A 13,217-nucleotide genomic window follows, 5' to 3' on the forward strand; every position below is an offset into this window, starting at 1 on the left:
TGTGCATGGCCCTCCGTCACGCTGACGCCGCGGATAATCACTTAATAACGACCACGTGTAATCAATAGTAATTCGACCACTTTTTGTTCTTCTCTCTCCCTGTAGTTAAAGACAAGCGATTGATCGCCGATTGACCCTTCCTCACTACGGGAATGTCGCTATCTGGAAGCCCGCTACAGGCACACGGTGGAGTCCAGCACGTTTTGAACTGTTTCTGCAGCGCCGGAGCGGACGTCTCGTTTCATTCCTCGAAGCTAAGGACAGCCTCTGCTCGGACTGGAGGCGAATAAATCTGTCGTTTTAAGAAAAGAGAAGAAAAAAACAGTGACTCTGCCGAATCGCTCTGCATTACTTTGATGCTCTGCCTTCGTGGCTGCTGTGCCAACTTCGCCTCTGCTTCGCTCGTGTGTATGTGATCTTTCTTTCCTTTTTTTTTTTTTTTTTTTTTTTTTTTAAAGAAGAGAAAAAGACTCAAACTTTGTCACCCGTTGCCTTCTTGTTGCTCTCGATGAGTAGTCTAACATGCGGAGAATACGGGAACCGAGTTACTGGTGGATTTTATCCTTAATGTTTTTAACCTTGCCCAAACACAAAGACTGTCATCCTGGTAAGTACTTGCAACACGGGGGTTAGCTTTCATGCATGTAGCCGAACTACTGCGAGTCCACAGTGTTGCATTAGTTTAGTTTTTTCTTCTTCTAATGAAGGATAGAAGAGACTTTTTATGGCCGAATAAAGACATTTCTTCCCAGAGGCACCATTGAGCCTGGGTCCAGGGCCGAGTGAACGAAGAGACGTTCAGGCTCCGTGATTTGTGTGCATGTTATTGATTAGGCAGCTGGACAATGGCGCAAACTCTCCCCCTGCTTTAACGTCAGGCGAAACATTTAGTCCCGCTAAACAAACTCCTGCTTGACCCCGACGCTTAACATGTTAGCTGCAGCTTTGGTTATTCAAACAAACATGGTGTCTCAAGAATTCATGAATCTCAGGAAATGTAACGTTCGCTAATATATCACCATTCCTGCAGGCACTTGGCTGGTTTGTGGCTTTGCATTGAGGTACTTTATCTCCTGTAGAATTGGCAGCATGTCTCTCTATCTGTTAAACCTGTAGTTTTGTTGTGGTTTTAGAAGGAATCATCAAGTTTTTTTGTTTTTTTTTACAGGCTTACTGTAGTTTTGGTCGTGGTTTATGTGGAGGTATAATTTATGTGTCTCCGTGCTGTCATGTGCGTAGGTCGAAATGAGGATGAGGGAGATAGTTAGCGCTGTTGGCTCATGGATGGATGTGCAAGTATGAGGGGCGATTAATGCCACTGGCGCACCAATATCGGCTTCAGTAGGCTACTGGTTTGAGATGAATAGTGTTGCACTCAAATGTGTGACATCAGCTTCTGAGATTCAACTATGACAGATTGATGGGTTGGTTGGATGTTAACAGGTGAGGTTATTGTTGGCTTGAGGGATAATTTAAGCACAATACTTCTTTTCCAAGATTTTGCCAATGGCTCCAACATTTTTGTATTTGTTTTCATACCTATATTGATATTTGAGGGTTAGGAAATCATCATAAAAGAATACAAAATAAACCTTGACGCTATGACATAATAATGGAAATAATCATACAATTTCTATTACGGATCCATTATATTTGTTTGTGAAAAGGTAGGTTATCTACTAAGCAAGCCATTTTACACTTCTAAAATGAATGTGGTGCACTCTTGTGGACAAATTATGTGATGTTACTACACTTTTATTGGCATTTCTGCACTGCAATTGTCTTACTTGTTAGCAAACATGCACACTAATAGTGATATATAGTGACACTAATATGTGATAAGCTAATATTGTCCCATAATAATTCCACACTAGTTTATCGGTCCGGTTGTATTATCATACCATTAGAAGCATATAACGTAGTAACTAAACAGTAATTGCATCTTTTGAGTTTTATGTTCAATTTGAACATTGTAGCCACTTGGAAGGGCTTCTCGTTCATTGGATGTTTTTATTCTATGGCACGAATCATCTCCCCTAGAGAAGTCGCAGTGATGTAACACAGGAGAATGGTTCCTCTCTGAGTCACCCCTACGCCCCCCGTCCCTAAAACCCCCAGTTCCCTGCATCCACGTTCTTAGTAGCTTTATTGACGAGTAGCCTTCCAGGCACCCAAACACGTCTGAGTTTTCTCATAGGCATGTCTCAACAGACCTCTGACATGCAGCAAATGGGCAATGCAGGCTGACCGGCAGACCAGCTCAAATGTGGTGGTGGAGGATAAATCCAATTTTACTACTTGTACACTGTCTCATAATGCATCCATCTACCGACTAGGCCGGGTGACCTAAATCTTAATAATATGAATTTAGAGTTTACGTCATAGAGAGTGTTACCAAACCGGTGCTTGATCACATGAAAAGAGAAGATTTGAAAGGGACGGGGATTATTTTCTTTCTCAAATCAGTGCACGCAGGATTTAAGGACATAGCTGTCTATGAATTTGGCATGATTTTCATGACATCTTAGGGAATTTTATTCTGCTGCGTAAATGTAGAGGCAATAAATTATATAATGATCAATCCTGTTTGGAAAAATCAGTCTTCGATGGTTTTTCTCACTCACACAAATGTCTCCATGTGTTTTCCCTAATATTTAACTCCCGGCAATAATATGGAACAAAAAAATTCTTTAAGATGAATATCAGGAGTTGTGGCTGGTGAAGACTGTACTTGTTTGTTTGTAAAGTTGTGTGGGTGGAATTATAGCTCTGTAGCCTTCTTAAGAAGTATAGCTTGTCATTAATTATAGAAATTCTCCTGATTGCATCACTTAAGTAATGAGGAAATGATTGCATGTTCTGTGAATACGGCCATACAAAAATGGATAAAGACGTCAAGTCATGTGATACAGCTGGGGAATAATTTGTAGCAAAGACAAGGACCTTAATGAACAGCATTTTAGGAATTGAAAAAAATACATTTACTACTTTTTGACAGCTAAAATGACCATTTCCACTTGTGTGTGCTGTTTTATAATAATGTGCTTTAAAAATAAAACCATCACTGTCCACTGCAGGTAGAATGTTAGTGAGCAAACGTGCTATTAATGTTATTAATGAGGTTCTGATGTGCTGCTGTGCCAGCAGGATGCCAGCTGTCTGGACATCACTGATGTTGGCAACGGCATCATTATCATCAGAGGTCCTCCTCTACATCCTCTACATTCTCTGGATAATTGGTTCGACGTACAGTACTGACGTAACGGCTTAAAAGTAACTTTCTCCTGGTTTGTAAAATAGCATCCGTAACATATGTTTAGCGCAGTTATCTGTTGTCTCTCCAACAGTGGCATGTGCCACTCTCTAAAATGGTCCGATGGGGAAACGCTGCAACTGTAATCACTTTTCACTCGTGCCAGAGACACTCATCCTGCTTATTTCTTTCAAATTGAATGACCATCTTATCATTGTGTCTAATTAGACTCGATAAAGTTTGAAACAACAATGCAATTTTGTTATGAAGAAAAGCTGTATCTTAGTGTGTTGTATGATGGTGGTTGAGCAGTGACCGCCATCGCGGTATGGGAAAAGCACCCCGGCGTTTTCTTCAAACCGATCAGCGCCAGTTTAATTTCACTTGTGACATGAGCTACATTCTATTATTCTCCAGTTTCTTCTATAAATTATGGTTACTCATAACATAAAATCTGTTTTGTTAATGCTACAACACGCGTCTTTGAAAAATAGGATAATTATGAGAAAAGAATGACCAAAAGGTAAAAAAAAAAAAACTGTATTTTTTTCCGAAAAACAAGACAAACTTTCACAAACACGAGCCGAATAGTTTAACGTTTGAAATTATTTTCTTGTACGAGTGTGAATGATTTATTTCGGGTTTAATGTTAATGTTGTAGAATGTTCTTACTGATGGGAAATGTTATTTGAAAAATTTGTCATAATTTCCCTGGATGCAGCAGGGTGGAAAGTAAATGTTTGCAACCTTCTATTAGTTTTCAATTTATGATCCATCCAAGTGCTTTTTCAACACGTTTCATCTCATTTAAAATATTTGCTCATGTATTGAGCTTTTTAAAAAGCGATGCGTGCTCTGTATTCCCATCATAGATGTAACATTGTGCTGTGCTCTGACACCAAGGAGTCATCTTCAGCACGAAGAAATTAAATCAATAGACCTCTATATTTTTAAAGAATATATTTTCATAACATGAAAAGCTACTATAAAATGATGAAAGTGCAGCATGTTGGCAGTGAGAGGCTGTGCTGCTCCTTAATGGTACCACATACATAAGTTATATTTACATTTAGTGTTGCTTATCAAAAGGCATTGTGTTTTTTCTTGAGGTCGAACAAATTCTTTGAATGTGTTAAAACGTCCTCATGAAATATTTCATCTGGATGCTATTGGTCTTCGTCTCCTCTGCTGGCAGGATGTGTTATCACGTGACCAGCACGAGGATGCACCCCTCGTAAACGTTGGTTCATGGCGCTACTAGCCTTTAACGAATCAACCGGTTACATTTTAAACTCTGCTGGATGAAAGTAGTTTCATTGATCCCCTGCCAGGTGCATGTAGAATACATTGCAGAGGAAGTAACTATACTCTACCACCTGTACCTTATTTCTCACTGCTCTTTAGTTGTATGTTGTTGTAATTGAATTAGAAGAGAATCAATTGATAGCATACCGTTTCCAGGAGCCAAAACGTAACCGAAGGATCCTGGAAGGTTTCCAAGAGCCGAAATGTAACCGAAGGATCCAGGATCCGAAGGAGAATACTGGCGAGGTCGTCCCGTCTGGAGATGCTGGTTTTAATACTGGAGTGGAATGTTTCAGTTGATATGAGCCCAACATTATGAGAACAATGCTTTATTTAAAGGATAATTATAGTAATTAGACATTAACTGTGACTAAACTGTTTATTTGTGTAACTTATGTTAATCAAGGCAATCAGTCATCACTTTATTACTTGGGGTGTACGGTTGAGTTCACTCTGTCTTCAGCCAAGATACTCCGAGCTGCATGGTCACAGTAGCATTTTAATCATTTAGAATGACTCACAGCCACTTCACACCAAATCATTTCATCTGTTCTAGCAACATGCAACCAAAAAGACACACACACACACACACACACACACACACACACGAACCAGATTGGACCAGGCTGGTTGAAACGAGGGCGGATAAATGCTTTTGGGGAAACGAGTGTACTTATATTCTGTGCTTCATGACAATAGTGATTAATGTCCAGGCAATAAGGTACTGTCACTGAAGGATGTATACGGCTGCACTCAAGGACTTTGCCATATCAATAAATGTCCTGTGTCCTTCAGTTGCAACGTCCTCTTTCCCCTTTAACAGTCTTGCCGTGATGTGATACTGTGTCAGCTTTACTTACAGCTGGACTGTCAGTCAACTCTGCCCTGTGGATACTGGACACAATGGGACCCTCAGGCTTCACCCCCCCTTTTTCCTGCATTGTGCTATTGTGGGTAAAATGAGCATGTGTTTGCGTTGTGCTCTCAAGATTGTCTTTTTCAGAGGCGAGGAAAAGCAAATTCAAAAGTAGGCTATCCCATCCACAAGACTCATTTTCTCTGCCGTGAATTATGGCGACAATCACAGAAGATATGGGATTATGCTGTGCATGTTTTATCACGCTCAAGGTGCTCTGCAGAATGCAAAACAAGCTTATTGAGTGAGAGTCAACTTGGATTTTATGAATTTTATTTTAACCGTTGCATAAATTATGTAGTTATTTTGAGCAATGCATGAAATATACCTGTGTATATACCTTTTGTTGCTATGCATTTAGGTCACTTTTAGTTCAAAATGTTCAAGGTTCAGAATGGTGCTCCCCACAGTCTTTCATAAAAACTCTTGAAACTCCACATTGGTAGTCGTTCTGTATAATATCACAGACGGGCAGACCATTGTTTTGTTTGAATGAAACGGCAACATGATGCTTCAGATTGAAATGACGGCATGCAAACCTGACACATTTTGCAAAAAACACGGGTTTGGTTTATGCAACTAGAAGCTTTCGTTGTGTAGCTTTTCAGTGGGCTGCTTTTAAACATATTGATCATTTACATTTTTTATTGTGTTTATTTTGACATAATTCTCTATGATTTTTTTTTTTTATGCCTATTTTGGAAGATATTTGATTATTATTGGCTGATATCAACATGAGTACAAACAAATGATGTCAATATGTCTGCTGATGGTTTATTTCTTTATTTTTTGGGGGATTCAAATGCTAAACATAAAGTCCTCGAGATGTTTGTGATTATGATTCGTTAAAATTTATGAGAGAAAGGTGACCAATGGGCTACATGTACTGAGATATACACCATGTACCTTATTTTCTCCCACTCTTTGTCAGTGAGTTTTTCTAAAGAGGAGTGTGATTTCAAAAGTCAGCTCACAAGATAAGTTATCTTTAGGATTAGTAGCTGTTAGTCAGCAGCTTTGTGATCTCTGTGGTTTCCAGTTTGAACTAATTCAGGTCACCTTTCAGATTTAATGCATGTGATTGTTGAGAGGAGACACAATATAGCATCTCATTACTGTATAAACTACCTCTACCTTTTGAAGGTTTTGACTAGGAAGTCTGGAAAGGTCCGTTGCTAAGTGGGGAAAACAGCTGTCGCTACCAGCACCCAAATACCCAAAAGATTTCTCAAAATCTTGCCATCTTTCCAAATGGGTGTTTGACTAAGAATCAATGACTAAGAAGCTTCCAATCACAAAAATTAGAGACGCAGTAGTACATAAGGCAGTTGGAAAATAAATCGGCTGAGGCATTGAAAAATGTGGGCTCTTAGAATTGAAGAAGTATGATAGACAGGTTGCTTTGACATATCGGGACGACGCATCATAGTTTGATGATGTATTGTTTATTTTGGGATACGCACAAAGCGTATTACAGCCTTGAAATGTACTGTTGTTCACCTAACAGACTTGATGAGGATGTGATACCTTATTAAGGATAATTCATCATAAGCATACGACACAAGTGGTAAATAAAGAGGAATAGTTGAGTTTAACATAGAGTTGATATCCACTCTTCCACTCGGTGCTAAACCCACTTCATTAATTCCTTGTCGAAAAACGTTTTTTCTCCCTCTCTAAGTTAACACCCCAAGAGATCAGTCCCCAGGCTCTTTTCCTTTGGGTTTCGATTCAGATTGATGATCTGTTTGTTTCTCTCAAACACTTTGTCTCCATGGGAGCTTTCTCTATTTTGTGAGAATGCTCTAAAAGAATAACGAAAGGTGTGTGTGTGTGTGTGTGTGTGTGTGTGTGTGTGTGTGTGTGTGGGGGGGGGGGTTATCGGTAATTAACAATGTTATTAAAAAGCAAAGCGTTTCAGGTGGTGTTTGGCCTTTTCAATGTGTTTAATATACTGTATCTGAAACCTTGCTTTTGGATGTTCAACTGTTTCACAAAGTGAATTGTGTGAGAGAAATGTGTGGTATTGTAATAATAACAGAGGCAGCTAGTGGACATTTTTGGTGTTGGTTTGTTTCAGAGGCTTCCAAGGGAGAAGATTTGCTGAGCTGGATAGTTTTTTGAGGCAGAACCGGAGTTTAGAGACTACCCTATCGATCCTGTTGACATGCTCCCCTTTGGGGAATGCAAATGTTTCTGTTCTTCACACAAGCATCCAAACCCTACCGGCAGTGGAACCCTAATTAACTAGGGATTGGAATACCATGGCCTTTTCCTTTTGACATTTTCATATTTCAGAAAGACATTGTTTAATGATTCCTCAAAAAAGACAACTCTCGTCTTTATTATACGGTGAAAGGACAATGCGGTCAACACTTGAATTTGTTAAAACTAAAATTAAAACAACTTCTAGTTGATCCTCGGTAATTTTGGACGCACTGTCGTACCCATTCCTGCGTGTCTGCTTTATCTGTCAAGCTCTGGTGCGACTGAATGTGTGTTAGCTGCTGCATATTGTACTACTGTATTATATTTTCACTGCTAAAGCACACGACACAAGTGTTTACCACAGCGGAGGAGACCTACTGTATCCCCAGGTATCCACTAGTCTCTCAGGGATCATCGGTCCCAACACTTTGCAGCTAGCGCGAGGAAGGTGAGACCTAACAACCACTCTGCCTCAACAGCCTCTCGGTTGCAAAGGCATCAAAGGCATCGGTGTAATGTTGGGAATTAAATGTAGAACTTTAATGGCACAAGTGACATCTCTTAATTATGCCTTTTTAAAATATAGTGGTTGCTTTTAGTAAAAAAAAAAGAAGAAGGTTATCTTGTATTCAAGCCTATGCATATTTTTTTTGTCCGGTCGATAGGATGTTTCAAGTATTCTTTATTTGGTAAAGAGGATTCAGAGGGCAGCATTAAGGACATCCATCTTAGCGCTGGCAGCACTTACTCTACGTTCCCATGTCTAACAGTAAATCGCTCATTTGTATAAAGGCAGCAAGAATTAGTTGATCAATAAATGAGTCGATCGACAGAAAATTCTAAGAAAAATCACCAACTATTTTTACGACTGCTTTAGTCATTTATACGAAAATTGGCAATCATTCCCTGGTTCTATTCTTCTCAAATGTCAGGGTGTAATGGTTGCTTTTGGCCATGAACTGAATATCTTTGGATTTTAGACTCTTGGTTGGACAAAATAATAATTTGAAGACAACCTCAAACTGGGTAATTTGAACAGCCATTTTCCACCATGTTCCAATATCTTATAAGCAAAGCAATTAATCAAGAAACTAATTAGCAGATGAATTGATAGTTGGTGCCCTATATTTGTGATTATAGGAGACTCGAAATGTACAGTAAATGTCCTATTTTAAAGGTCAGGATTCAACGATTTTTCTCCCAGCGTGTCTGCCATTTGAAGAGTGTTATTATAGCCCCATCATCAATGTGTTATGATCAATTAACTTGTAGTCAGGTCAGGCCGGCCCACCTGAACTGAAATATAAAAAAAAGAGAAAGGCATGACTGGAAACGGTTTAGGTGCTTTGAATACAGGCATTTCCATTAGAGTGGTTATGTGTTAGGTAGCTGGGTTTGTTATCATGGCCCAAATAACTAATGTAGAGATAGATTACAGCAAATGACAGTATATTCCTTAATGTTGCTTCTAATAGTTAAGCATATCTGTGTTATCTGGGAAATAAAAAAATGTCCTTTTAATTAAAATCAATACATTTAAAATGCAACTGGATGATTACAAAATATCAGAGACTCATTTTTGAGAAGGATCTTTTAATACCTGATAAAACAACTCTGTTTTTTTTCATACCCAAGATGACAAGTGGTGCTTTTTTCTAAGCTAGCACCAAACGACTGCAAGCTTAAAGGCACTGAAATTATGAATTAATTAATGTTAAAATGAGAAATTGCTTTGTGTTAGAATCACAGACGGGAAAAACACAGCTTTAGAGTTTTTGGCATCACCCATAGGTTTCTTAGGGAATATTTTAAAACCTGGATTTATTTACTTTACTTTATGGTTGAAACCAATGATTATTGATCTATAAACTGTCAAAAAAGAGTGAAAAATGTCCATCTCAATTTCATAAAAAGAAAAAAGATATTCAGTTAACAATAATATTTTTCAGAAAAACAGAAAATCTTCACATTTGAGAAGCTGTTATCAGATACTGTTGGGCAATTTGCTTGATAAATGACAAATGCTCTGTCAATAGACCAATGGCTTTATTCTTTCAGCTACTTGGCTGATTCCGATTTTGGATTTTTAAAAGTCCGACCTGCCGATTATGATTTTCTTTGCATTATTGTACTTTTATTTAAATACTTTCTTTGATTAAAACAAATCATCAGCATTAGTAGGTTTACTTATGTATTATAAGCTGCTTGGATCTAGTGTCAGGATGTTGAACAGGTCATACAGGTTGTACATTTAGGATACGTGCCGACATAAAACAATCTTGCAGCGGTGGCACACGCGTGTACTTTGGACCGGCAACAGATCTGAGGTGTGAGACTGACCTGCCTGACATAGGTCATGGCCAATCAGTTGACATCTGGCTGATTTCGATCGTCAGGCGATCAGTCGGTGAATTGCCACATCTCCACAGCGGTAGTTTAAGGCAATATTTCCAGTTATTGAAAGTTTTTGAATTTGTATAGGAGGAAAGAGCTTTGGTAGAGCTGAGAGAATGACACGCTAGCAGCAACCATCGTAGTTGACTGTGATGATAATCATGCTAACACACTTCATGATACCTCCTTAATCAAAGCATATTTAAAAAATAGAATTGAAGCTGTGTTTTTATATCTGTAAAAATACTGTACCTTAAGAGTTACTAATTTGAATTATTTTTTTTTCTTTCTTTGAATTTGCTTCTGATCCTTTGCCGAGCATGTTTCGGGCCATTTGAAATGCTACTAAATGCTCTCCCACATCGACTTCGCCGCTCAGCTGTGGTGATGCTGCTTGATTAGAATCATTACCTTGAGTCTCAGCCGAGTGTTGCCAATTGAATGCTGTTTTTCAGTCTTTGTTCGCTCCTGCTCTTGTATGCATTCTATCTAAAGTTCATTATCCTTGAGTTTGTTTTGCTGCAAGTTTGACTACATGTCGGATGAAATCGGTACCAAGGTGCCTTCAAATAAGCTTAATGAGAGATTTTCTTGTCTATACAGAGTCTATAGTACTGTTGATTTGACTAGAATGGAATTCACTTTTACATCTTAACCACCAAGCTGCCACGTATGAAAGCACGTATGAAAGCAAGGCTAGACAAGTGTGTGAATGCGGAGGAGCCATGGTCTGAGATGTCCTCATTAGTGGCCATCTTATTGTGACATGCCAACAGATTCACAATACCTTTAGAAGTCAATCAGCTGCATATTGTGTGGACATCAGCTAAAATCTCTGCCTTTACAGTTGTTGAGAGTGAAAGAAATGCCACACTTAAAATCAAAGATTTTGACATTTTTGATTCTTTTATAGTACAATTAATACGCTTTAACAGTTGGAAACATCATTTCATTTTAGTCACCCAAACGGTGGGGATAAGTGGAGACCGACAATATCTTGGTGTGAAAAAGAAATGATTTCATTTTCTTGAACTCACAGTTACACTTTGGCATGCTATTTCTTCGGCAGTGTAATGGAATTAAAATATGAAAGTGGATGATGAATACATCAGGAATCACGGGAATACTTTGGCTTCAGCTCCAGTGTGCAAAACATCAACTAAATGTAAAATAAAATTGTAATTATAATGTAAAGGTAAAAAAAGATCGATATTACTTAAAAGCAATCATGGCACCAGCATGCAGCAAAAAATACTGCTGACATCCTGTTGCGACCTTAACTTAATGTCTCTGGGAACACAGAAAGCAACAAGAAAAGGCACAGCCATATGAAACAATGTCAGTTTTTCATTCATTATATTATTTGATAAATAGCAAGAATTGTATTAATTATTTTGCACTTCAGTATTCAGTATAAAATGTATGTCGGACCCTGCTTTGTACTGTGTTTGCATCTCTCTTTTCTTGAGCAAAATCGAATTTGCTCCCTGGTTCTTGTGAAATATAGAATTGCGTACAGTAAACCCAAGTGATGCTGCTAAAGACGCATCAAGTGCATTCTTTTTCATGGTTTTATTTATCGTTTCTAAATCCAACCTTCAAGTATTGATTAGAATTAAACATCATAAAGCATTTAGAGAAGAAGGGAGGATGTCAGACTACTTGTATGGCCCCGGGCACACACGGAGTGATTTGGAAGTGATGCATGCAAAGTCATGCGGTGGTATTATGTGTGGCCATCATTGAGTCATGTGGCCAGTGAGCTTTTTCACCAGTACAATGCTGGCATTTTCTACTAAAGCATATTTCCACAGCTATTTGATTCCACATTTGTTCTTGAATTTGCAGCTTTATAATAGTAGTATTTTTTGTTCTAATATTTTAAGTAATATCCCTTTTACTGAACCAACAACAACAATACAATCACCGGCTCGGCAATATCAGTGTCACGCTCTACCTGTTGCGTTCGATGGAACCATTTACATTGCCAGTAATCAACCATCACCATTCATGAACCCCATTAATGCGTGAGGAGTGTAATGTATCCACCAGAGGCAGCTGATTTTCTTTCAGAATCAATCGCGAGACAGTTCACGCAGAGCTGCACACGTGTCCTCAGGAATGACCTCATAAGCTCTTGGTACTTAGGCGATCCAATTGCCACATATTGGAAATTGAAAACCTCACTTTACACAGTACATTTTCTTGACATTGTCAGAGCTGTTATGTACGGTCCTGCCACTATGTGTGGAGAGATGCTTGAGGATTTTTTATTGTAGTCTGGAAAGGGAACAAGCTATAGCTGGTATAGTAAAGACCCCGAATTTGTTTAATCTTGTTAATGGTTTTCATCGCCCCTGATGCACTCAATCAGTCAGCGCGGCGGCTATTTAATGCACTTACTTTACTGTACCACCGTTGTCCTAGAAGCACACTGACACAATTCAGATTTACTATATCATTTCACCATTTCTGAGGTGTAGCCATCTATTGTGTTAAGTCTGCATGTGAATGGCTCTGTTAAACATAGACTTCTCCACAGGAAGTCATGCAGTTTTAATTGATAAAAGAGTCAGTTTTGGTCAAACAATAGAACAATAGTTCCTTTCCAGCTTCTTATGAATAAAGAAAATGAATGCCAGGATGTGTGATACTTTTTTCTTTATTTCTATATTTTTTTTAAAGCAAGGCTGAATACACTGGAGACTTTCATCTAGGTCCATGCATGAAGTATAATTAATTTGCCATTGTTCACGTTGTATCATGAACAACGTCTGTTTAGGGCTATTGCCTGATCTCATTGGTTTACTTGTGCTAATGCAAATGTATTCCGCTATGTGTGAGTTTGTTCTTCGGTAGCCGATGCTGCTTAAACGTGGTTAGTGCTTTGCCTGTGTTATTGTTGCATTGAGAGAACACGAGAAATGCAATTCCACGCACCAAAACGTCAGCTTGTTCCATTAACCAACTTGAAAAATGAAAATTGAGTCAAGAAACAGACACAGCTTGCCTTCATAGTCAAATCAATTTTATGATCAATTTTAGGACAGCTAAATGAAATAAATAATCAAATATATAACTGTTATGAAGTCATATTTCTGCCACTTTGCCACAACTGATCTTGACTACATTCCCTAATGG

At 38.6% G+C, this 13,217-nt stretch overlaps 1 protein-coding gene across 1 annotated transcript in view; it reads left to right on the top strand.

Moving 5' to 3' along the window:
• Positions 1 to 522: 522 nt before the first annotated feature.
• The window catches only part of ca16b (carbonic anhydrase XVI b), a gene marked incomplete at both ends in the record, with an annotated part of 92,910 nt that continues 80,215 nt past the window's right edge, over positions 523 to 13,217 (top strand). Inside the window, one exon of the mRNA XM_079218449.1 lies at positions 523 to 607. Coding sequence (XP_079074575.1) covers positions 523 to 607 — 85 coding nt within the window. The remainder of the gene's footprint in view (positions 608 to 13,217) is intronic.

Source organism: Taurulus bubalis (assembly GCF_910589615.1).
Source record: "Taurulus bubalis genome assembly, chromosome: 5".
NCBI lineage: Eukaryota > Metazoa > Chordata > Actinopteri > Perciformes > Cottidae > Taurulus > Taurulus bubalis.